Here is a 26763-nt window from a genome sequence, read left to right as displayed (position 1 = left end):
GGGGGGTTCCTTGCCTTTTGGGAGGTCTGAGGTCTTCTGCCAGCGTTCAGTAGGTGCTCCGTAGGAGTTGTTCCACACGTAGATGTATTTCTGGTGTATCTGTGGGGAGGAAGGTGATCTCTGCGTCTTACTCTTCCGCCATCTTCCCGGAAGTCTCATAAATACAATTTTAATTGGGAAAAATATTTGTTTTCTTCACGCGGAATCCCCAGATGAATTCACATTAAAGGCATCGAGCCTAGAGTATATCCTAGACAGATGCTCTCGGAAGGGTAAGAATAGAATGTGTCTGACGTGATGGCATATACCGTACTTTGGCCAGCGTCAAGAATGGTCAGCCAAGTGAGGCACTCACTGCTCTATTTCAACAGCCCGACCAAAAAGGCACTCCACCACCTGCTTACCAGCTACAGCAGCCACACGCAGAGGGTTCAGAGTCCCACAGGGATGCTGGGGGAGTCTGTTTCAGGTGCCCAGGAGCACAGTGCTTGGCCTGTGGTGGATGCCAGGCAAGGAGTCCTGATGTTCGCAGCTCCAGGCAGATGCCCTAGTCTCTGGCTCCCCATTTCATGTACTTCTGTCCATCTCCAGCCAATTTATCCTTTTCGTGGCATCTAAACTAGTTGAAGTGTGATTGCTCTAAGAATGCACAAGCCTTCTGCAAATTGGGTTTCTCTGTTATTTTGAAATATTTGAAATGAAAAAGCGAAATTATTTCCAAATTTGTTGAACATTAAATTTGTCAGTAAAAAGAAAATAACTCACATTATTTAAATATGATTTCAACGGCAAAGTTTTAAATGGTGGTAAGAATGATCTAAACTCTACCACTGTGCATACAAAATTTCTCACTGATGATGATTATAAAAGAAATTAGAGATACAGTCATTAAAAATTCTTGCTCAAGAATTGCAAATAACTATTTCAAGCACAAAGCCTGTTAACAAAGAAATTATATTCCAGAAGCAAGTAGCAATTTTCATTTAGAATTATGAGTATATTTTATTTGGGAATGTTATTTAATAAAAAATGATAAATCTCATTTAAGAGATATTTTTGATGTTTGAATAATTTACATTATTATAGTAGGTAATGAATATACCAACTTTTCTGATTTTACCATCAAATATATCCTGAAAACTTCATAATACATACATTTTCAATTTAATAAATAATGCAAAATTTATGTAATCACAAACCAGTTCATAAAATAGAATATTGTAGAATATTTTATTCAGTATTTTTAGCTGTTTTGAGTGGGTGGTAGACCCAATAGCCTAGCCCAACAATACCAGAAATGACAGTTGTTAAATAGCTTATTTAGTCAACTTTGTTCTCAAATTAGATTAGGTGGTAAGGGGGCATTCACTGTATAGTGATACTTTAGGTGGATGTCTTCAGCTGTTATGTCTTCAAATATTTTTCTACCACTCCTCCTCTCTGCTGTCTGGGACTCCAATTACATATGAGGTTACTCCAATTACATAATATGATGTCTTAGGGCTCACTGATGCTCTGTTCATTCTTTTCTAGGCTTTTTTTGTTGTCTCTGGATATCATTTTGGTTACTTTCTATTGCTGTTCTTTAAGTTCACTCATCATTTCTTCTGATGTGGTGTTAACTCCATTCAACACATTTATTTTTACATAAATTTTTTAGAATTATTTTAGATTTATAGAAGAATTGTTAATATAATAGAGAGTTACTATATATTTCATATTTTGTTCCTCTTGCTATCTTACATTAGTGTGATACATATGTCACAGTTAGTGAACCAATATTGATAATTATTGTTAAAGTCCATACTTTATCCAGATTTTCTTAGTTTTTACCTAATGTCCCTTTTCTATCCTAGGATCCCATTCGGGATACCACATTGTGTTGATTAGTCATGTCTCATTGGGTTCCTCTTGGCTGTCACATTTTCTCAGACTTCCCATGTTTTGGATAACTTTGACAGTTTTGAAGAGTATTAGTCAGGTATTTTGTAGAATATCCCTCAATTGGGATTTCTAATGTTTTTCTCATGATTATTTTTGGATTCTGTATTTTTTTGGATTTGGTGTATTTTTCATTTCACACGTTGTATTTTTCAGATCAAGGAAGTCAATATGGGCCTTGTCATGCCTTGACATTTTTTTTCTTGAATATATAGAATATATTAATAACAGCTCTTTTTTTTCTTATCTGCTGATTTTAAAATATGTTATTTTCAGTATGTTTCTACAGATTGAGGTTTTTCCTCATTGTGGATTGAATTTTCCTGCTTTTTGCATGCCAAGTTTTAAGCTAGTTTTTAGTTGGATTTCCTGTTATTTTAAACATGAAATGTTGCCATATTTTTAAACTGAAATTACTCATTTGTAAATTTTTTATAAGAAAGATAAAAAGAGATTGAAGCTTGGCTGTCACTATTGGTGATAGAAACACAAACACACTGTAATAATTGGCAGGGCTCATGGAGCACAAGCTTAAATGGGAAGTGATTAATGTCCCAGTTGTATCTGATTATTTTTTTTTCTCGGTTTTCTTTCTTTATGTCAACTTCATTGAATTTCCCCAGGTTGGAGACATGGATTCAATATAAGTCAGAATATTCTTTATGGAAACACCCAAGCCCAATCCTGTGTAAGACTACTGACCCATCTGGTCCAGTATTAAGCCTCTAAGGTTGGTATGGAAAGGTGTGGATTGGCCTACGCATACTGATAGTAGATATTAGAGATGTGTTACAAAAACACAGACTAGTTTTCCATAGTAAGTCCTGAGAGATCTACTGAACACTATATTGTTTAAACTATTGAGCTGTATAAATTTTTACACAAATTTTCCTTATAAAGTTTTATAAAAACATTTCAAATTATATTTTATGAGGTCTAGTTTACATATAGTAAAATATACAAATATGAGGTCTACAGCTTGATGACTTTTTACCTAAGTATAAACTCATTTAATCACCACCCAGAAAAAGATACAGAACATTTCTATGACCCCAGAAATTTCCCTTATGTCACTTTCTAGTCAATAGACAAATCCCATACACCAGTTGAGGTAACCATTGCTCTCATTTCTATCACTTTAATTTTGCCTGTTATTTAAAATCTTATAAATAAAGTCATACTGTTTATACTCTTTTGAGTCTGCCATCTTCGTTCAACATAATGATTTTTGTATTTCAACCATATTGGTGCGTGTATCAGAACATTGTTTTATGAGAAATATCTCACTGAATGTATTTTCTACAATTTCCTTATCTATTCTCTTATTGATGGAAATTTGGCTATTGAAATAAAACCTCAGTGAACATTCTTGTACAAGTATTTTTTCTGACATATGCACTAACTTCTCTGTATATGTGATAGCCGTGGAATGTCTGGATCAGATGCTACATATGGTGCAACTTTGTTAGAAAATACCAATTTGTTTTCCAAAGTACCTATATAATTTTACTCTTCTAACAGCAGTGTATGAAAGTTCCAGGTGTTCCACATCCACATGTTCACTTGGTATAGACAGTTAGTAATTTTAGCCATTCTAGTGTGTATGCAGTGGTATCTCATTATAATTTTAATTTGCATTTTCCTTAGGACAAAGGATGTTGAGATACATTTTTTCAAATTTATTAATATTTGAGCCTGTATTGCTTCTTGGAATGATAACTTTAAACCATTTTTAAATACATATTGGAAAAAAAAGAAATACAATTGTCTGTGTTCTCAGATGACATGATTGTCTCTGTAAACAGTCCCTCAAAATTGACAGCAACAACTACAAAACAAACAAATGAACAAAAAAACCTCTTGGAACTAATAAGTAGCTAGAGGAGAGTCACAGGATACAAAGTTAACATACAAAGGTTAATAGCTTTCCTATATACCAAGCACTGGATGATTGGAATTTGTAATGAAAAACTCAATACTATTCATATTGTCACCCCACCCCTACCCTCCAAAAAGAAGAAATACTTAATTATAAGTCTAACAAAATATATAAAGGACCTATATGTGGAAAACTACAAAACTCTAATAAAAGTAATAAAAAATCTAAATAAACGGAAAGATACTCCATGTTTGTGGATTAGAAGACTCAATTATGTTAAGATGTCAATTCTTCTTAACTTCATCTGTATCGTCAATGTGATCCCAATCAAAATCCCACCAAGTTTTTGTGGATATCAACAAACTGATTCTAAAGTTTATATGGAAAGGGAAAAGACCGTAAATATCAAATACAATACTGAACGAGAACAAAGTTGTAGGACAGATACTGTCCAACTTCAGGACTCACTATAAAACTACAGTAATCAAGTCAGTGTGGTAGTGATGAAAGAAAAGACAGTGGATCAGAAGAGAGAACCTGACGTTGACCGACAAAATATAGTCAACTGATCTTTGACAAAAGAGCAAAGGCAATCAATGGAATAATGGTAGTCTTCTTCACAAATGATGCTAGAAAAATCAGATGCCCATTTGCAAATACATGAGTTTAGACACAGACTTTACACCTTTCAAAAACAAACAGGGCTTCCCTGGTGGCGCAGTGGTTGAGAATCTGCCTGCCAATACAGGGGACATGGATTTGAGCCCTGGTCTGGGACGATCCCACATGTCGCGGAGCAACTAGGCCCGTGAGCCACAACTACTGAGCCTGCGCATCTGGAGCCTGAGCCCCAGAGACCGCGATAGTGAGAGGTCCGCGCACCGCGATGAAGAGTGGCCCCTGCTTGCTGCAACTAGAGAAAGCCCTCGCACAGAAACGAAGACCCAACACAGCCAAAAATAAAAATTAATTAATTAATTAATTTAAAAAAAAAAAGAGTAGAGGCTTCTTCCTTCAGCTCTACCATGCTGTTTATCCATTGAACTTCCAGTCAGAAGACCTGGGTTTACCTCAGGTTCTGTCAGCAACAGTCAAATCTTGCATGGATCACTTCACTTCTACTGACCTTTGTTTAAAAAACAAAACAAACAAAAAAAAACCAGAATCAGGACCAGAATCTAGGACCCCACCCAAGATCTGCTGAATTAGATTTTGCCTTCCCATTTTCTTCCTGACACTTACAGATTTAACTTTCTTTCCATTATATATTTACATTTAAAAATATATTATTAGCCAGTGATTCCAGATGCTTGCAGCAGCTTAGCTCAGTGTGACATAATACTGCAAATTAAAATTCTATTTAGTTAAAAAAGGTTTACATTTTTTGCATCTTTTTGATAATATAGTATGGTATAAAACTTAAATTACCACTGACATTGATAAATTAGAACATAACAGGCTTGAGTTACTTAAAAAGGAGCCAGGAATTAACAAAAGATACCATGGTATATCTCAGTGAAAAGGATCAGGCTACTGTGACCATCATGTAGGTAGAAGAAAGGAGGGTAATGGGTTAGTTTTGCAATGTAAGAATAAGCTCAGAGTATCTCTACACTCATTCTCTGCCTGTATTTACACTGGTTGTGTTAAAAGTGAAAGAATGACCTTTAATTCTAATTTAGTACCTTGCTATAAACTTTTCTTGTAATGTGATTTGATGTAATATAAACTTAAAGGGAGTGTTTCTGGTTCTTGCATCACCTAAATAAGAGTTCTTAACATTTCCAGGAAATAAAATAGTTTTAATGAATCTCTAAGGTCCTCATCAAGGCTAAGCCCAAGAATGTCTGTCTTGTGAGACACATTTCAAGTTTGCCCTAAGGAATTTTTAGTCCCCTTGTAATTTCTAAGGGTCTGATGATAATAATTGGGACTCATTTTTGTAATGATTAAGTTTTCAACCATCCTACGTGTAAAACCCATATGAGGGATTTCCCACATGTATTTCTTGCCTCTCTGCTCTTTTTCTTTTTATTCTTTCTCATTGAGTTCACCTGATTCCATGGCTTTAACCTCTGTGGAAATGGTCCCCAAATCTTTTTCTCAGATTCTGGTCTTCCTCTTGAGCATTATTTAGCCTTATTTAGGTTGTATACTTCTACTTGCTTGTCCAGCTGGCAACTCAAGATCACCATGTTCAAAGCTGAATGCCTATTGTTTATGAATATTTCCATTCTTTCTAAATTCTCTCTGTTTGTAGTTAACACCAAAATTTAACCAAGCACCTAGGCTAATATCTTTGGGATTTTTTTGGTCTACTTCTATCCCCTTTGTGAGAAGTTCTGATGACTCTTTCCTTTCAATGTCTCTTGCATGTGTTTGTTTCTTGGAATTGCTCACAATAGCACTGTTAATTCAGGGAATTTTTTATCATTCATTGACTATTGTAATTGCCTCTTGCGAGTCACTTTGCCTCCAGTCTCTCTTACGCCAGTCCATTCTGCCAGCCATTGCCATATTACTCTTTCTAAGCTTGCACTTAGATTATTTCAATCCTGTGTCAGAAAAGAAGTAAAAATGTCGAATGGTTCCTAATGGCCTCTCATAGTGAGCTGACCTTGATTTTGGCATTTGAAAACTTCCTGTATTGACCCAAATCTGCCTTTTGATCTGAGTCTAGGCAGTCAGGGAGAGACATTGAGACCTTTCTGAGAGTCTGTGGAAGTCCTCTTTGTGACATTCAGGGAGGATGGAAATTACATTCTTTTCTCTGAGCTTAGCAACTTTGATCTGAGTCTATGTTGCATTCAGCAGGGACCTTTCTGAGAGCTTGTGGAAGTCTGACAATCTGGGAGGATGGAAGTTACTTTATTTCTCTGAGCTCAGTTAATCCAGCAGGATTGAGGTCCCCATGTAAAAGGGTAAGTGTTGAATTTTATCTGTCATGTTATTCTTCCAAACTTCATCTCAGAAAGCCAAGGACTCCCTGAAATGACACATCTTCTCTCTGCTGAGACAATCATTGATCATTAGGTGGGCCTGGTAAGCTATCAAAGCAGAAGTGGAGCAAAGATGCTGTAGTCATGAGTGGTCACAGGGTTACTGAATCTTATCCCTGTAGAACTTGCCCGTTAGTGTTTTTGATATATATTATCTTTAAAAATTCCCTCAGCCTTTACACAAAGGAGAAAACAAAGGCACACAGAGGGTTGACTTGGGTTCATTTTCCTATTCTGGGTCTCAACCTCATTATAGTGGGATTGGGTGGAGAGAGCTGGGTACTCATTTTAATGTTACCCTTTGTCCTGTTCCCACAGATATGTCCTAGGGAAGAATGGCCCCAGGGAACGACTCTTCAGTGACTGAGTTTATCCTGCTGGGTTTAACACAACAGCCAGAACTCCAGCTGCCTCTCTTTTTCATTTTCCTAGGAATATATCTGGTCACCGTGGTGGGGAACACTGGCTTGATTATTCTGATTGGTCTGAACCCTCACCTGCACACTCCCATGTACTACTTTCTCTTCAACTTTTCCTTCATTGATCTCTGCCACTCCTCTGTCATCACCCCTAAAATACTGATGAGTTTTGTAAACCAAAACGTCATCTCTTAAGCAGAGTGCATGGTTCAGCTTTGTTTCTTCTCCTTCTTTGTTATTGAAAAGTGCTGTATTTTGACGTCAATGGCCTATGATCGATATGTGGCTTTCTGTAAGCCCCTGCTTTACAAGGTCTCCATGTCCCATCAGGTCTGCCTCACGCAGATGGTGGGTGCATACGCGATGGGGCTTGTGGGTACCATGGCCCACACTGGGTGCATGCTGAGACTCCTTCTGTGATGGTAACATCATCGATCATTACATGTGTGACATTCCTCCTCTCCTCCAGCTCTCCTGCGCAAGCACCTACATCAATGAGCTGGTGGTTTTCGTTGTGGTGGGTGTCAGTGTCATAGTGCCCAGTCTCACCAACTCCATTTATTATACCTTGATCCTCTCCAACATCCTCTGCATCTGTTCTACAGCGGGTGGGTCCAACGCCTTCAGTACCTGCAGCTCTCACATAATTTTGGTTTCTCTTTTCTTTGGATCATCAGCATTCATGTAACTGAAGCCTTTTCCTGCTGTGTCTCTGAATCGAGATAAAGTATCCACAGTTTTTTACACCATTGTGGGGCCAATGATGAATCTTTTCATTTACAGTATGAGGAACAAAGATGTCCAAGTTGCACTAAGACTTTGCGTAAAAGGGTGTTCTCCTGAATGAAATCTGTGTTAGTTATTGATGCCAAATCCTCATAAGGGCAAACAACATATAAAGCTATGGAGATAATAGTAAGAAATCAAAAAAGAAATGTAAATGATTTAAAAGTGTAAATTAACTTAGTTATATAAATCACTTCTCAAGAAAATGTAAGGACGAGGAGGATCAGCCGTTCACTCTCACCTTCTGATATTCCAATTATGCATATTTTTTCACTTTTGAAGTTGTTTCAGAGTTTTTGAATGTTCTGTTTTTCACTCTTTTTCTCTTTGGATTTGATTTTGGGAAGTTTCAATTGACTGATCTTCAAGCCACTGGTTCTTTTTCTAAACTGTGTTGGGTTTTGATGAGCACATAGAAGGAATGCTTCATTTATGTTACTGTGCCTTTTATTTCTAGCATTTTCTTTTGATAGTTTTTGTTAGAGTTTCCATCTCTCTGTTTACCCATTGATTCTTACACGTTGTCTATTTTTCCCTTAGAGTCCTTAACATGTTCATTATAGACATTTTAATTTCCTGTTCAATAACTTCTACATCTCATTCTTATCTGAGTCTGGTTCTGTGGCTTGCATTACCTCTTAAGACTGTTTCTCTGTCTTGTAATATTTTGTTGAAAGATAATGTGCTGTCTCAGGTACTAACCACTTAGTTAATGGCTATTAGGGTGAGAATTTTTGGTATCCTGGCTAGGCTTTTGGCTATGTTTAATTCTGTAGTGTCTATGGTTGCCAGAGTTATTTGTATGGAAATATGTTAATATAAATGTTTCAGACCTTACATGAAATTTCTAAAAATCTTATATGTTCTGGTATAATGTTATAAGTCATAATTCTAGTTATTACTTTAAAATGTATATCTCAGAAATAACTAAATTTCCTTGTCAATTGCATTATTATGAACTTTCATCAAATCTTTAACCGTGGTCATTTTTAAGTCTTTTGTCATTTACAGACAGTTCTGGGTGTACTCTGATGCTTTCGCAAAAATGTTCCTATAAAAGGGTTTCATCTTCAAGGAATTCATGGAAAAGACTCTGACAAGTACAGGTCTTTGGTAACTGACTATACTGCTGAACTGAATGAATAAGCATTTTCAGAACTCTAATGGAAAACTAATGAATTCATAAAAGTGCTAACAAAAGATCGAGATAAAAAAAATAAATTACATGGGACTGAGTGAACTGCTGAGGATGATTACAATTTTTGTGACTTTCTGTTTGAATAAAAAAAAATCCCACAAGGACTCAGAGGCAAAAAATATACAAATCAATTTTCACTGCAAAGTAAAGGAGCTGTTACAGTGGAGGATCACTGGACTGAATGTCAATATTATGACATAGTATGAGTGTGTTTCGTGTTTGGTAATTGCAATCATTGTTTGCATCCATTTACAATACTTGGTGTCAGTTTATTTATCTCTTGTAAAAATAAAATACAGTGTTTGTGGGGAAAAATTTTTTTTGTCAAAATATATGTACTGTACAAGTTTACATGTCATAATAAGTATACAGCTTGATATATATTCACTAACAACAGATAATTTAATCAGCACCCAAATTAATTTATTTCGCTTTCATGCCATCCTACAAAACCTGGGAAAGCACATCCACCTTCCTTTATTCATTCTATGTTCAGCTAAGATGGAATAGAGGAAGAGAATATGTGGAAACAATGCAGTATATGGTTAAGTATAAAGTTTAGGCCACCAAGGCTCTCCTCCATACCTGTTATCAATTGTTGACTTCATGGAATCTTGTAGTAAAGTACCTGAAAATCCAAGAGACTCTTAGCAACTCCCTTCTAGGAAGCAGAATATGGTTATGGTCTCTGCCCTGTGGGAATTCTCTCTTTCTTGAAGGTCATCACAGGGGAACTGAGATAACTCATAGAGTGATGGAAACATGAGTAGGAACTAAAAAGTGACTGGTCAGATGAATAGGATGGATACAACCCCACCACCAAAGCCCATCAACAGGTAGGCTTGTTCCTCAGCTTGTTCCTCAGCTACCCCATCCCTCTGTCTTCTAGTAAAGATAAAGCTGTTGTTTGTCCCATGCAGCTCATGCAACAAAGGACAGTGATTTAAACGTAGACGGGTATGTGTTGCAGTACTTACAGACCCTGTGAAGCAAAGGAAGACGTGATTTCTGCCAGTCTGAGTCTCTTTCTCGTAAAGCTCATATAAAAGAGAGTCTGTAAGGACAGAGCTGGGTTCCCTATTGATGGAGTTTTCTTCTATTCTCACAGATTTCCAAAGTTGAGAATGCTGGCTAGAAATGACTCCTTAGTGACTGAATTTATACTTGCTGGATTAACAGACCATCCAGAGCTCCAACAGCCCCTCTTTTACCTGTTTCTAATGATCTACGTTGTCACCATGGTGGGCAACCTGGGCTCGATCATTCTTATTCGTCTAAATTCTCACCTCCACACCCCCGTGTACTATTTAGTCTTCAACTTATCCTTCATTGATCTCTGTTACTCCTCTGTTTTCACCCCCCAGATGCTGATGAACTTTGTATTCAAGAAGAATATCATCTCCTATGTTGGGCGCATGACTCAGCTGTTTTTCTTTCTCTTTTTTGTCGTCTCTGAATGCTATATGTTGACCTCAATGGCCTATGATAGCTATGTGGCCATCTGTACTCCATTGCTGTATAAGGTCACCATGTTCCATAAGGTCTGTTTGGTGCTATCTTTGGCTGTGTATGTGATGGGGTTTACTGGAGCCTCTGCCCACACAGGGTGCATGCTTGGACGAACCTTCTGCAATGTTAATATCAACCATTACTTGTGTGACATCCTCCCACTCCTCCAAGTCTCTTGCACCAGCACTTATGTCAGTGAGGTGGTAGTTCTCATTGTTGTGGGTATTAATATCACAGTACCCAGTTTCACCATCCTAGTTTCTTACATCTTCATCCTTACTAGCATTCTTCATATCAAATCTGCTCAGGGAAGATCGAAAGCCTTCAGCACGTGTAGCTCCCACATCATTGCTCTCTCCTTTTTTGGTTCAGCAGCATTCATGTACCTTAAATATTCTTCTCCTGGATCTATGGACCTGAAAAAAATTTATTCTGTTTTCTATACTAATGTGGTGCCCATGGTCAATCCTTTGATTTACATTTTGAGAAACAAGGATATCAAAGTTACACTGAGGAAATCCCTGTTTAAGAATCCAGAGGAGAACCATGTTCTAATTTGAATCAGCGATACTGTAAAGAAATTCAACTTTTTATTTATTTTTACTGGTGTCTTTCAAGACTGTATTTATCACCATGTTGCTCCTACAGATTTTTTTATATGTGGTATGGACTTGTCTTATCACTTCCCTCACTGCTGATCTTGTCTCATATTTGGCCTCTGTATCTCCTGCACCTCATATCAGTTTACTGAATAACATGTTTATAAAAGGAATAAATATGCTGACCTTTTTAAAAATAATTTTTTTGATACTTCCATCTTCTGAGCTATTCCTAATCTGGACAAATATGGTGAATCATAAATCACAGAAAGTTAAAATTATATCTTACTCATCTAAACACAGAAGTGCCAAATACTGTAGAAATATTCTCATTCTTGTCGATACTCTTGCTGGTATAGGGAATGGGATTCAATAAAATGTCTTAATACAAACTAGTATATAGCTTGAAGTATCATCAGATTCTCTGATCTTTTCCTTTTGTTCTATATTTCTTATCAACTTTCTTTTTATATTTTGCCCTTTCTTGTTCCCTTTGAGAATGGCAAAATCTATACAATTTACCACCTGTTTCTGAGAGCCTCTATCAGCCCAGTTCATTTAATATTGAAGAGAATATATGTAGCTCCACCTTTTATTGCCAAAGATGGTGTTAATAAAGTATCATTAAAGGAATAATACATATGTACCTTAGGATCCTGGCAAGGGGGCTGACTGGTTTATTATAAAACTTGCATTCGTTATTATCTACAATGACAGCAAATATTTTTAAAAAGAGCATATAGCTCTTACTGCATAGTTTGTTATTTATCACTTTAAAGGAAAATACTGCACATTAAGTTAGGAGAAATATGTTAGACATTGTTTTACTCATCTAATGAGATTTATGATGAAAAAAGGTGTATATTAATGATAATAAACTATATTTTTTCCAACATTTTTTGCGCTTATTTAAACCTGTATCTCAGTCCATTCAGGCTGCTGTAACAAAATACCACAGACTCAATGACATAAACAACAGAAATTTATTTCTCACAATTCTGGAGGTTGGAAGTCCAAGATCAGGGTATCAGCATAAATGGGTGAGGGCACTTTTCTGGGTCGCTCCCTTCTCATTATATGCTCACAAGGTGGAAGGGGCTAGTGATTTCTGTGAGATGTCTTTCATAAGGTACTAATCCCAATTATGAGGGTTCCATCTTCATGACTTAAGTACCTCCTAAAGGCTCCATCTCCCAATATCATCACCTTTGGGGGTTTTAGGATTCCAACACTTGACCATAACACCTTGTCTACCCAATAAGATAATAAACAGATTTAAAGTAGATGCTGTTTTCTCTAATTTCCCTATTTCTCCAGCGTTTTTCTGTTTGTATATTTAGAATGCCAGATGTATTTGGAGGGCAAGAAGAATAGTGGTTACCTCTGGGGAGGGGATGGGTATTGACTGAGAAGGGGAACAAGGGAACCTTTCTAGGAAATGTATATCTTGAATTATATTTTATATGGGCATATATATATAGGTAAAATTCATTGAGCCATACACTTAAGATTTATGTTTCCTTTTTAACGAAGTATAGTTGATTTATACTATCATATTAGTTTCATTTGCACAACATAGTGATTCAATATTTTTATAGGTTATACTCCATTTAAAGTTATTACAAAATAATGGCTATATTTCACTGCACTGTACAATATATCCTTGCTGATTATTTATTTTATACATAGTAGTTTTTAAGCCTTAGTCCCATACACGTAATCTGCCCCTCCCTCCTTCCCTCTGCCCTTTGGTAACTAGTAGTTTGTTTTCTATATCTGTGAGCATGTTTTTGTTTTGCATATACATTCACTTGTATTATTTTTTTAGATTCCATATGTAAGTGATATAACACAGTATTTGTCTTTCTCTGTCTGACTTATTTCACTAGGTCCATTCGTGTTGCTGCAAATGGCAGAATTTCAATATTTTTATGGCTGAGTAATATTCCATCTTTATCTATCATATCTTTATCCATTCGTCTATTGATGGGCCTTTGGGTTGCTTCCATATCTTGGCAATTGTAAATAGTGCTTCTATGAACATTGGGGCATATGTATCTTTTTAAATTAGTGTTTTTGTTTTTTTCCCAGATATACCTCCAACAGTGGAAATGCTGGATCATATGGTAGATCTATTTTTTAATTTTTCTGAGGAACCTCCATACTGTTTTCCATGGTGGCTGCACCAATTTACACTCCCGCAAACAGTGTACAAGTGTTCTCTTTTCTCCACATCTTCTCCAACATTTGTTATTTGTAGAGTTTTGATAATAGCCATTCTGACAGACGTGAGGAGATATTTTGTTGTTTTGATTTGTGCTTTCCTGACAGTTAGCGATGTTGAGCATCTTTTCATGTGTCTGTTGGCCATCTATATGCCTCCTTTTGAAAAATGTCTGTTCAGGACTTCTACCCATTTTTAACTTGTGTTGTTTGTGTTTTTTTGATATTGAGTTGTATGATCTGTTTACATATGTTGGCTATTAACCCGTTATCAGTCATATTATTTATAAATATTTTCTCCCATTCAGTATGTTGTCTTTTCATTTTGTTGATGGTTTCCTTTGCTATGCAAAAGCTTTTAAGTTTAATTAGGTCCCGTTTATGTTTGCTTTTATTTCATTTACCTTAGGTGACAGATGTAAAAAAATATTCCTACAGTTTATGTCAAAGAGTGTTCTGCTTATGTTTTCTTCTAGCATTTTTATGGTTTCATGTGTTACATTTAGGTCTTTAATCCATTTTCAGTTTATTTTTGTATATGGTCAGGAAATGTTCATCCCATTGTTTTACAAGTAGCTGTCCAGTTTTCCCAGCATCACTTGTTGAAAAGAATGTCATTTCTTCACTGTATATTCTTCACTTCTTTGTTGTAGATTGATAATAAATGTGTGGGGTTTTTTCTGGGATCTCTATTCTGTTTCATTGATCTGTGTGTCTGTTTTTGTGCAGGCACCACTCTGTTTTGATTACTCTAGCTTTGTAGTATAGTCTGAAGGCTGGTAGGGTAATACATCCAGCTTTGTTCTTCTTTTCTCAAGATTGCTTTGGCAGTTTGGGGCCTTTTTTGGTTGTATGTGAATTTTAGGATTAATTTTTCTAGTTCTGTGAAAAATATCATAGGTATTTTGTTAGGGATTGCATTAAATCTTTAGATTACTTTGGGTGGTATGGCCATTTTAACAACATTAATTGTTTGAATCCAAGAGCACAGGATATCATTTCTTTGTATCATATTCAGTTTCCTTTATCAGTGTTTTGTATTTTCCAGATTATACATCTTTCACCTCTTTGGTTTAGTTTCTTCCTATGTATTTTATTCTTTTTCAAACTATTTTAAATGGGCTTTATTTTTTACTTTCTTTTTCTGATAGTTTATTGTGTATGGAAACTCAACAGATTTCTGTATGTTAATCTTGTATCCTGCAACATTGCTGAATTCATTTATTCTAATAGCTTTGGGGTGGAGACTTTAGCATTTTCTATATAATGTATCATGTCATCTGCAAATAGTGGCAATTTTACTTCTTCCCTTCGAATTAGGATACCTCATTTCTTTTTCTTGTGTGATTGCTGTGGCTAGGACTTCCAATTCTGTGTTAAATAGAAGTTGCAAGACTGGTATCCTTGTATGGTTCCTGAATTTAGAGGAAAGGCTTTCAGCTTTTCACCATTATGATGTTACATGTGGATTCATCATAAATGGCCTTTATTATGTTGAGATATGTTCCCTCAATACCCACTTTGCTAAGTGTTTTTTATCATGACTGGATGTTGAATTTTGTCAAATGTTTTTTCTGTCTATTGAGATGATTGTGTGATTTTTATTCTTCCCTTTTTTTTTTTTTTTGCAGTACGCATGCCTCTCACCGCTGTGGCCTCTCCCGTCGTGAAGCACAGGCTCTGGACGTGCAGGCCCAGTGGCCATGGCCCACAGGCCCAGCCACTCTGCAGCATGTGGGATCCTCCCAGACCAGGTCACAAACCCATATCCCCTGCATCGGCAGGCAGACCCCCAACCACTGCGCCACCAGGGAAGCCCATATTCTTCCTTTTCTTAATGTGGTTTATCACATTGATTGATTTGTGAATGCTGAACCATCCTTGTGACTGTAGAATAAATCCAACTTGATCATGGTGTATGATCCTTTTTATATATTGTTGGATTTGGTTTGCTAATATTTTTTTGAGGATTTTTGCGTCTATATTTGTCAGAGATATTGGCCTCTACCTTCCCTTTTTTGTAGTGTCTTTGCTTGATTTTGGTATCAGGGTAATGGTGGCCCTGTAGAATGAGTTTGATAATGTTCTGTCCTCTTCATTTTTGGAACAGTTTGAGAAAGATAGGTATTATTTCTTCTTCATATTTTTGGTAGAATTCCCCTGTAAAGCTGTTCAGTCTTGGGCTTTTTTTTCCCCCCCCAGGAGACATTTAATTGCAAATTCAATTTCACTACTAGTGGTCAGTTCAAATTGCCTGTTTCTTCTTGATTCTATCTTGGAAGGTTGTATGTTTCTAGAAATTTGTCCATTACTTTTAGGTTGTCCAATTTGTTGGCATATAACTGTTTGCAACATTCTCTTATGATATTTTGTATCTCTGTGGTATCAGTTGTTCTTTCTCTTCTTTCTTTTCTTATTTTGTTTATTTGGGTTTTCTATATTTTCTTCCTGGTGAGCTTGGCTGGTGGTTTATCTTTTTTTTTTTTTTAAATCTTTCAAAAAAATAGCTGTTTCCTTGATCTTTTCTGTTGTTTTTTCTATTTCTATTTTATTTATTTCCTCTCTGCATTTTATTATTTCCTTCCTTCTCCTGGACTTTGGGCTTTCTTCTTATTCTAATTCTTTTAGGTGGTAGATTAGGTTGTTTACTTGAGATTTTTCTTCTTTCTTGAGGAAGACTTGTATCACTATAAACTTCCCTCCTAGAACTGCTTTTGCTGCATCCCATAGATTTTGGATTGTGTTGTTTCCATTTTCATTTGTTTCAAAGTATTTTCTGATTTACTCTTTGATTTCTTCATTGACCAATTGCTTTTTTAGTAGCACGTTGTTTAGTCTCCATGTATTTGTGCTTTTCCCATTTTTCTTTATGTAATTGATTTTTAGTTTTATACCATGTGGTTGGAAAAATGCTTGATATAAGTTCTGTCCTTTAAAATTTGTTGAGACTTGTTTTGTGCTCTATCATGTGATCTATCCTATAATACACAGAACACAACAAAGAATTATCCACTTCAAAATACTATTAGTGCTAGTTTGAAAAATCCTGCTATAATGAATATGAATTAATAGCAATGGGAACACTTCTCAGGCTCCTATGTCAGGCATGTTCCTAATAAACTTTGGGTGATTTAACTAATTTAATCCACAAAACAGCCCTATGAGATAGCTCTTTTGCTAGCCTCATTTTATATACATAGGGATAAGTATATAAAAACATGCAAGGATCAGAGAGGTTATATGATTGTCTATGGTCTTACAATTAAGAAGTTTAACAGCCAGATTTAAACTAAGTCTGACTTAAGGGGCCCATTCTTTTAACCATTTTGCTACAACACGTCTTTACAGAGGTGAAATCCATAAGCATGGACAGTGCTAAAGCTATGATACACTATTTCACTAATGCAATCCCAGAGGCTCTAGGAAAGTGCTAGTAAAGGCAAGTGATCATGCCCCATATGTTCCTTTTTTAGAACTGTGCATAGACACCAGGAGATGATGAAGAAAGTACAAAAGGGGCACCGATTTTTCTGCATTGGGGGTTAAGAATTCTCATTGTGAAATTATAAACTGAGTAGAACATTGTGTCTCCAAGGATCTATGATACAGGATGGAAACACAAACTCAGTAATTTCTACCCTCAGTGGGCTCACTTAACTTGAAAGGAAATCACGAGGGAGAGAATAATTTTCTGTGCTTCCAATCAATTTTCCCAGAACTATAGGGCATGGAAGAGAATCTCATTTGAATCAACTGATTGTTTTGGAGCTCATATAAGGTTGCTTTCCTCCTTGCAAGTGAAGAGGACCTTCTGGGTAAATTCTCAAATAGAAATTATGGCTTGTTCCCCAGCATACCTCTTTTAGCAAGTCAAAGACTGAGGACCGTGCTGGTGGATACTGCCTCCTTCATTGTCAGAAACTTTGACCCTCTCAGGACTGTAAGGCAGAAGGGGCCTTAAGGTTCAATGGCAGTGAGGCATTCAGAAAAAAGGTGAGGGTTGAATCAACCCCCTCTTTTCTTTTCAGACCCCAAACTACATAAATCAATGGTTGTGGGGAACACTACCTGTTTAATTGCTCTTTTCAGCCCTGATCCTTAACGGACACGGGGGAGAAGGGAGAAAATGACATGCAGAGACACTGGGAGTCTACCAGCATGATTTCTGAACAGAGAAAAACAACGGTAGTAAGGGTAGAAAGGAGAAAATAAAGAATCGTCAATCATTGCTTTTTGGATGTCTTTTAATGTATGTCTTTATAAAAGTGAGATTATAAACAAGCAGATCCAGCTCTCCCTTGGAAAACAAAGAGGAAAAGTCCATTGTTAATGTCAGTTTCTACCCCTGTTCCTGCAGATCACAATTGTGCAATTAATGTCTATGGAAAATGCCTACTCTGTAACTGAGTTTATCCTTATGGGATTCACAGACCAACCTGAACTCCAACTACTCTTGTTTTTCCTGTTTCTGGTGAAGTACATGGTCACTGTGGTAGGCAATTTGTGCTTGATGAATCTAATTTGTCTAAATTTACACCTTCTCACCCCCATGTATTTTTTAGGCTTTAATCTGTCCTTTATTGATCTCTGTTACTCATGTGTCTTTACCCCAAAATGCTAAAGAGATTTACTTCAGAGAAGAACATCATCTCCTTTACAGGATGCATGTCTTAGCTATTTTTTTTCTGATTTTTTGTCAACTCTGAGTGCTATGTGTAGACAGCCATGGCCTGTGATCACTATGTGTCCATCTGTAAGCCACTGCTGTACACAGTCACCATGTCCCCTCAGGTCTGTTCTCTGCTTATGTCTGGTTCATATGTGATGGGGTTTGCTGGTGTTGTGGTCCACACAGGGTGTATGATCAGGCTGATCTTCTGTGGTGACATCTTCCACCTCCTCCAGCTCTCCTGCAGCAGCACCTTTGCCAATGAACTTGTGGTTTCTGTTGTTGTGGGTACAGTTGTCATGGTATCTAGCTTCATTATCTGTTTCTTATACCTTGATTCTTTTCAATATCCTTCACATACCATCAAATAAAGGTTGGTCCAAAGCCTTCAGCACCATGGCTCCACATGTCTATTCCATAGACTTGGGCTGCTCATTCATGTCAAGCCATCATTTCCTGGGTCTGTGGGTCAGGGAAAATTTTTCTCAGTGTTTTATGCCAATGTAGTACCCATGTTGAACCCTCTCATTTATAGCCTCAGGAACAAGGATGTCAAAATTGCTCTGAAGAAAACCATGAAGAGAATTACAAACTGAGCTGAACCATTTATACCTCCATTTTTGTCTTTTCCTTATCTTCCTGCTCCTCTTTATCTTCTTCCTACTATTCTTTTTTTTTTCTTCATTTGTCTTTCTAAATTCTTCTTGGCAGGATTTCTTCTCTAATTTCTTTTATTTTATTTTCTTGCCACATGATGTAACCCCATGGGCCTATTCTTGGACTAGAGGGTCATTCTCAGCCCTTAGTAACCCTATACAAGTTGGAGACAATGGGCCAATAACCTTTCCCATCTAAGGATAACACTACTTACTTCTTTTCTTGTCTTTCCCATCCAAGGTAAGCCATGGAGGGGTATGCTGTCTAACCAATTTTTTTCTTTCTTGGTTTCATTACACAGCACCCTTTCCTGTTTCAATGATTTATTACTTACAATTTCATAAAACAGAGAAGGAATGACAAAAATTGTGGGTATGCTAAACTTGTAAATATTTCCAGAATTTTTCAGAGTTCTTTTATTAATCACTTATTCTAGATTTTCAATATGCATATATATAGCAATTGAATACTTTGTTGAACTAAGGTTCTTTATTCTTGAGAATGCTTGAGAATGTATCAGCTACACTATTCTGCTCACCTTTCACAATACACACCAATAACAAATGCCTCTGTTTATGGTATTGGTCAACTGATATTTTGTCAGAAATGTAATTGAAATTGTTATCAACTTGTCTACATATCTGTGGATTGTGATTGTGATTAAAAATTAACCAATAGTATTTTTGGCTACAGAATAGATTGTCATATGTAATGTCAGGATTCTCTAACTGCAAAACAGGGGTTCCCCTTTGCAAAGGAAGATTTATTTCCTGCTTTCAAAACACAAACAATAATATATGGCAAAACCTTGTCCTACTGGGATTTACTCTTTCAACATGGTAATTTGACTCCTCCCTTTGGTCTCTCAGAAGGAAAATCTGTACTCCATAACAGATTACTCCATAATCTGTACTTTAATTCCTATTAAAAGATAAGTCTCCTCATCCTGTTTTATAGATAAGGAAATAGTTATATGACTTAATCAAGATCCCACAGCTAATGATGCAGAGCCCAGTTTTTGAACCCAATGTTCATCTCACAAAGAAATGGAATGAAAGAAAGAATTGTGAAGGGACAGATAGAGCTCCTAGAGCATTGCTTCTGAATGAGCTTGAAAGTGGGAGTTTTCCTCAGCCATGATTGCTGTGGCAGAGGGATGTTCTACAAGGCTCTGGGACCTAACTAGAAAAGTGTACCTGCTTTTATGCCAATACCATACTGTCTTGTTTACTGTAGCTTTGTAGTATAGTCTGAAGTCAGGGAGCCTGATTCCTCCAGCTCCGTTTTTCCTTCTCAAGATTCCTTTGGCTATTCAGGGCCTTTTGTGTTTCCATACAAATTGTGAAATTTTTTGTTCTATTCTGTGAAAAATGCCAGTGGTAGTTTGATAGGGATTGCATTGAATCTGTAGATTGCTTTGGGTCATATAGTCATTTTCACAATGTTCATTCTTCAAATCCAAGAACTCCACCTATTTGTATCATCTTTAATTTCTTTCATCAGTGTCTCATAATTTTCTGCATACATGTCTTTTGTCTCCTTAGGTAGGTTTATTCCTAGATATTTTATTCCTTTTGTTGCAATGGTAAATGGGAGTGTTTCCTTAATTTCTCTTTCAGATTTTTCATCATGAGTGTATAGGAATGCCAGAGATTTCTGTGCATTAACTTTGTATCCTGCAACTTTACCAAATTCATTAATTAGCTCTAGAAGTTTTCTGGTAGCATCTTTAGAATTCTCTATGTATAGTATCATTTCATCTGCAAACAGTGACAGCTTTACTTCTTCGTTTCCAATTTGTATTCCTTTTCTTTCTTTTTCTTCCCTGATTGCTGTGGCTAAAACTTCCAAAACAATGTTGAATAATAGCGGTGAGAGGGGGCAACCTTGTCTTGTTCTTGATGTTAGTGGAAATGGTTTCAGTTTTTCACCACTGAGAACGATGTTGGCTGTAGGTTTGTCATATATGGCCTTTATTATGTTGAGGAAAGTTCCCTCTATGTCTACTTTCTGGAGGGTTATCATAAATGGGTGCTGAATTTTGTCAAAAGCTTTCTCTGCATCTATTGAGATGATCATATGGTTTTTCTCCTTCAATTTGTTAATACGGTGTATCACATTGATTGATTTGCGTATATTGAAGAATCCTTGCATTCCTGGGATAAACCCCACTTGATCATGGTGTAGGATCCTTTTAATGTGCTGTTAGATTCTGTTTGCTAGTATTTTGTTGAGGATTTTTGAATCTATGTTCATCAGTGATATGGGCCTGTAGTTTTTTCTTTGTGACATCTTTGGTTTTGGTATCAGGGTGATGGTGGCCTTGTAGAATGGGTTTTGGAGTGTTCCTCCCTCTGCTATATTTTGGAAGAGTTTGAGAAGGATAGATGTTAGCTCTTCTCTAAATGTTTGATAGAATTCACATGTGAAGCCGTCTAGTCCTGGGCTTTAGTTTGTTGGAAGATTTTTAATCACAGTTTCAATTTCTTGCTTGTGATTGGTCTGTTCATATTTTCTATTTCTTCCTGGTTCAGTCTCGGAAGGTTGTGCATTTCTAAGAATTTGTCCATTTCTTCCAAGTTGTCCATTTTATTGGCATATAGTTGCTTGTAGTAATCTCTCATGATCCTTTGTATTCCTGCAGTGTCAGTTGTTACTTCTCCTTTTTCATTTCTAATTCTATTGATTTGAGTTTTCTCCCTCTTTTTCTCGATGAGTCTGGCTAATGGTTTATCAATTTTGTTTATCTTCTCAAAGAACCAGATTTTAGTTTTATTTATTTATTTTTATTTTTTATCTTTGCTATCGTTTCCTTCACTTTTTTTTTTTTTTTTTTTTTTTTGCGGTACACAGGCCTCTCACTGTTGTGGCCTCTCCCGTTGCAGAGCACAGGCTCCGGACGCGCAGGTCCAGCGGCAATGGCTCACGGGCCCAGCCGCTCGGCAGCATGTGGAATCTTCCCGGACCGGGGCACGAACCTGCGTCCCCTGCATCGGCAGGCAGACTCCCAACCACTGCACCACCAGGGAAGCCCTCCTTCATTTCTTTTTATTTCTGATCTGATCTTTATGATTTCTTTCCTCTGGCTAACTTTGGGGGGGGCTTTTGTTCTTCTTTCTCTAATTGCTTTACGTGTAAGGTTAAGCATGTATTTGAGATGTTTCTTGTTTCTTAAGGTAGGATTGTATTGCTATAAACTTCCCTCTTAGAACTGCTTTTGCTGCATCCCATAGGTTTTGGGTCATCATGTTTTCATTGTCATTTGTTTCTAGGTATTTTTTGATTTCCTCAGTGATCTCTTGGTTATTAAGCAGTGTATTGTTTAGCCTCCATGTGTTTGTATTTTTTACAGATTTTTTCCTGTAATTGATATCTAGTCTCATAGCGTTGTGGTCAGAAAAGATACTTGAAACGATTTCAATTTTCTTAAATTTACCAAGGCTTGATTTGTGACCCAAGATATGATATATGGTGGCGAATGTTCCATGAGCACTTAAGAAGAATGTGTATTCTGTTGTTTTTGGATGGAATGTCCTATAAACATCAATTAAGTCCATCTTGTTTAATGTATCATTTAAAGCTTGGTTTCCTTATTTATTTTCATTTTGGACGATCTGTCCATTGGTAAAGTGGGGTGTTAAAGTCCCCTACTATGATTGTGTTACTGTCGATTTCCCCTTTTGTGGCTGTTAGTATTTGCCTTATGTATTGAAGCGCTCCTATGTTGGGTGGATATATATTTACAATTGTTGTATCTTCTTTTTGGATTGTTATATCTTTTTTCACACTGTGTGACAGTCTCTAGATCCATCCACGTCTCTACGAATGACCCAATTTCATTCCTTTTTATGGCTGAGTAATATTCCATTGTATATATGTACCACATCATCTTTACCTATTCATCTGTCAATGGCCATTTACGTTGCTTCCATGACCTAGCTATTGTAAACACTGCTGCAATGAACATTGGCATGCATGTGTCTTTTTGAATTATGGTTTTCTCTGGGTATATGCCCAGGAGTGGGATTGCTGGATCATATGGTAATTCTATTTTTAATTTTTTAAGGAACCTCCATACTGTTTTCCATAGTGGCTCTATCAATTTACATTCCCACCAACAGTGCAAGGGGGCTCCCTTTCCTTCACACCCTCACCAGCATTTGTTGTTTGTAGATTTTTCTGATGATGCCCATTCTAACTGGTGTGAGGTGGTGATGCCTCATTGTAGTTTTGATTTGCATTTCTCCAACAATTAGTGATGTTGAGCAGCTTTTCATGTGCCTCTTGGCCATCTGTATGTCTTCCATGGAGAAATGTCTATTTAGGTCTTCTGCCCATTTTTGGATTGGGTTGTTTTTTTAATATTGAGCTGCATGAGCTGTTTATATATTTTAGAGATTAATCCTTTGTTGATTCGTTTGCAACTATTTTCTCCCATTCTCAGGGTTGTCTTTTCGTCTTGTTTAGGATTTCCTTTGCTGTGCAAAAGCTTTTAAGTTTCATTAGTTCCCATTTGTTTTTGTTTTCATTTCCATTACTCTAGGTGGTGGATCAAAAAGGATCATCCTCTAATTTATGTCAAAGAGTGTTCTTCCTATGTTTTCTCTAAGAGTTTTATAGTGTCCAGTCTTACATTTAAGTCTCTAATCCATTTTGAGTTTATTCTTGTATATGGTGTTAGGGAGTGTTTTAATTTCATTCTTTTACATGTAGCTGTCCAGTTTCCCAAGCACTGTCTTTTCTACATTGTATATTCTTTGTCATACATTAGTTGACCATAGGTGTGTGGATTTATCTCTGAGTTTTCTATTTTATTCCATTGATCTATGTTTCTGTTTTTGTGCCAGTTCCATATTGTCTTGATTACTGTACTTTTGTATTATAGTCTGAAGTCAGAGACTCTGATTTCTCCAGCTCCGTTTTTTTCCCTCAAGATTGCTTTGGCTATTCAGGGTCTTTTGTGTCTCTATACAAATTTTAAGATGTTTTGTTCTAGTTCCGTAAAAAATGCCATTGGTAATTTGATAGGGATTGCATTGAATCTGTAGATTGCTTTGGGTCATATAGTCATTTTCACAATATTGATTCTTCCAATCCAAGAACATGGTGTATCTCTCCAGCTGTTGGTATCATCTTTAATTTCTGTCAACAGTGTCTTATAGTTTTCTGCATACAGATCTTCTGTCTCCCTAGGTAGGTTTATTCCTAGGTATTTTATTCATTTTGTTGCAATGGTAAATGGCAGTGTTTCTTTAATTTCTCTTTCAGATTTTTCATCATTAGTGTATAGGAATGCAAGAGATTTCTGTGCATTAACTTTGTATCCTGCAACTTTACCAAATTCATTGATTAGGTCTGGCAGCTTTCTGGTGGCATCTTTAGCATTCTCTATGTATAGTATCATGTCATTTGCAAACACTGACAGCTTTACTTCTTCTTTTCCCATTTGGATTCCTCTTATTTCTTTTTCTTCTCTGATTGCCGTGGCTAGGATTTCCAAAACTATGTTGAATAATAGCGGTGAGAGTGGACATCCTTGTCTTGTTCCTGACCTTACAGGAAATGCTTTCAATTTTTCACCAACAGAATAATGTTTGCTGTGGGTTTGTCGTATATAGCCTTTATTATATTGAGGTAGGTTCCCTCTATGCCCACTTTCTGGAGAGTTTTTATCATAAATGGGTATAGAATTTTGTCAAAAGATTTTTCTGCATCTATTGAGATTATCATTTGGTTTTTATTCTTCAATTTGTTAATATGGTGTATCACATTGATTGATTTACGTATATTGAAGAATCCTTGCATCCTTGGGATAAATCCCACTTGGTCATGGTGTATGATCCTTTTAATGTGTTGTTGGATTCTGTTTGGTAGTATTTTGTTGAGGATTTTTGCGTCTATATTCAGCAGTGATATTGGTCTGTAATTTTTTCTTTTTTTTCTTTTTGTAGTATCTTTGTCTGGTTTTGGTATCAGGGTGATGGTGGCCTCATAGAATGAGTTTGGGAGTGTTCCTTCCTCTGCAATTTTTTTGGAAGAGTTTGAGAAGGATGGGTGTTAGCTCTTCTCTAAATGTTTGATAGAATTCACCTGTGAAGCCATCTGGCCCTATACTTTCGTTTGTTGGAAGATTTTTAATCACAGTTTCAATTTCATTGCTTGTGATTGGTCTGTCCATATTTTCTATTTCTTCCTGGTTCAGTCTTGGATGGTTATACCTTTTGATGAATTTGTCCATTTCTTCCAGGTTGCCCATTTTATTGGCATACAGTTGCTTGTAGTAGTCTCTTAGGATGCTTTCTATTTCTGCAGTGTCTCTTCTAACTTCTTTTTCATTTCTAATTTTATTGATTTGAGTCCTCTCCCTCTTTTTCCTGATAAGTCTGGCTAATGGTTTATCAATTTTGTTTATCTTCTCAAAGAACCACTTTTTAGTTTTATTCATCTTTGCTATTGTTTTCTTTGTTTCTATTTCATTTATTTCTGTTCTGATCTTTATGATTTCTTTCCTTCTGCTAACTTTGGGTTTTGTTTGTTCTTCCTTCTCTAGTTCCTTTAGGTGTAAGGTTGGATTGTTTGAGATTTTTCTTGTTTCTTGGTGTACGCTTGTATAGCTATAAACTTCACACTTAGAACTGCTTTTGCTGCATCCCATAGGTTTTGGATCGTCGTGTTTTCATTGTCATTTGTCTCTAGGTATTTTTTGATTTCCTCTTTGATTTCTTCAGTGATCTCTTGGTTATTTAGTAACGTATTGTTTAGCCTCCATGTGTTTGTGTTTTTTACGTTTTTTTCCCTGTACTTGATTTCTAATCTCATAGTGTTGTGGTCAGAAAAGATGCTAGATATGATTTCAATTTTCTTAAATTTACTGAGGCTTGATTTCTGACCCAAGATGTGATCTATCCTGGAGAATGTTCCATATGCACTTGAGAAGAAAGTGTAATCTGCTGTTTTTGGATGCAATGTCCTATAAATATCAATTAAATCTATCTCGTCTATTGTGTCATTTAAGGCTTCTGTTTCCTTGTTTTCATTTTGGATGATCTGTCCATTGGTGTAACTGAGGTGTTAAAGTCCCCCATTATTATTGTGTTACTGTCGATTTCCTCTTTTATAGCTGTTAGCAGTTGCCTTATGTATTGAGGTGCTCCTATGTTGGGTGCATATATATTTATAATTCTTATACCTTCTTCTTGAATTGATCCCCTGATCATTATATAGTGTCCTTCCTTGTCTCTTGTAACATTAAAGTCTATTTTATCCGAGTATTGCTACGCCCAGTTTCTTTTGATTTCCATTTGCATAGAATATCTTTTTCAATCTCCTCACTTTCAGTCTGAATTTGTCCCTAGGTCTGAAGTGGTCTCTTGTAGACAACATTATATATGGGTATGTTTTTATATCCATTCAGCATGCCTCTGTCTTTTGGTGGAGCATTTAATCCATTCACGTTTAGGGTAATTATCGATATGTATGTTCCTATTACCATTTTCTTAATTGTTTTGGATTTGTATTTGGCGGTCCTTTTCTTCTCTTGTGATCCCACTTAGAGAAGTTCCTTTACCATTTGTTGTAGAGCTGGTTTGGTGGTGCTGAATTCTCTTAGCTGTTGCTTGTCTGTAAAGCTTTTGATTTCTCCATCGAATCTGAATGAGATCCTTGCTGGGTACAGTAATCATGGCTGTAGGTTCTTCCCTTTCATCACTTTAAGTATATCATGCCACTCCCTTCTGGCTTGCAGAGTTTCTGCTGAAAAATCAGCTGTTAACCTTATGGGAGTTCCCTTGTATGTTATTTGTCGTTTTTCCCTTGCTGCTTTTAATATTTTTACTTTGTATTTAATTTTTGAGAGTTTGATTAATACGTGTCATGGTGTGTTTC

General features: G+C 36.4%; 1 protein-coding gene and 2 pseudogenes across 3 annotated transcripts in view; all 3 read left to right on the top strand.

Moving 5' to 3' along the window:
• Positions 1-7154: 7154 nt before the first annotated feature.
• On the top strand, positions 7155-8081 carry LOC307189717 (olfactory receptor 8B3-like; annotated as a pseudogene). Its single transcript has one exon. The product of its transcript is annotated as an olfactory receptor 8B3-like (transcript).
• Positions 8082-10346: 2265 nt separating this feature from the next.
• Positions 10347-26763, top strand: part of LOC307190453 (uncharacterized protein) — a gene marked incomplete at its 5' end in the record, with an annotated part of 52464 nt that continues 36047 nt past the window's right edge. Inside the window, 2 exon segments of the mRNA XM_079929609.1 lie at positions 10347-11261; positions 11263-11279. Of these exon segments, the coding sequence (XP_079785735.1) occupies positions 10347-11261; positions 11263-11279 (932 nt within the window).
• LOC307189721 (olfactory receptor 8C8-like) lies at positions 17929-18928 on the top strand (annotated as a pseudogene). Its single transcript has one exon. The product of its transcript is annotated as an olfactory receptor 8C8-like (transcript).

Source organism: Stenella coeruleoalba (genome assembly GCF_951394435.1).
Source record: "Stenella coeruleoalba genome assembly, chromosome: 8".
Taxonomy (NCBI): domain Eukaryota; kingdom Metazoa; phylum Chordata; class Mammalia; order Artiodactyla; family Delphinidae; genus Stenella; species Stenella coeruleoalba.
Note: the sequence above shows the minus strand (reverse complement) of the source record. Positions and strands in the feature narration are given on the sequence as shown.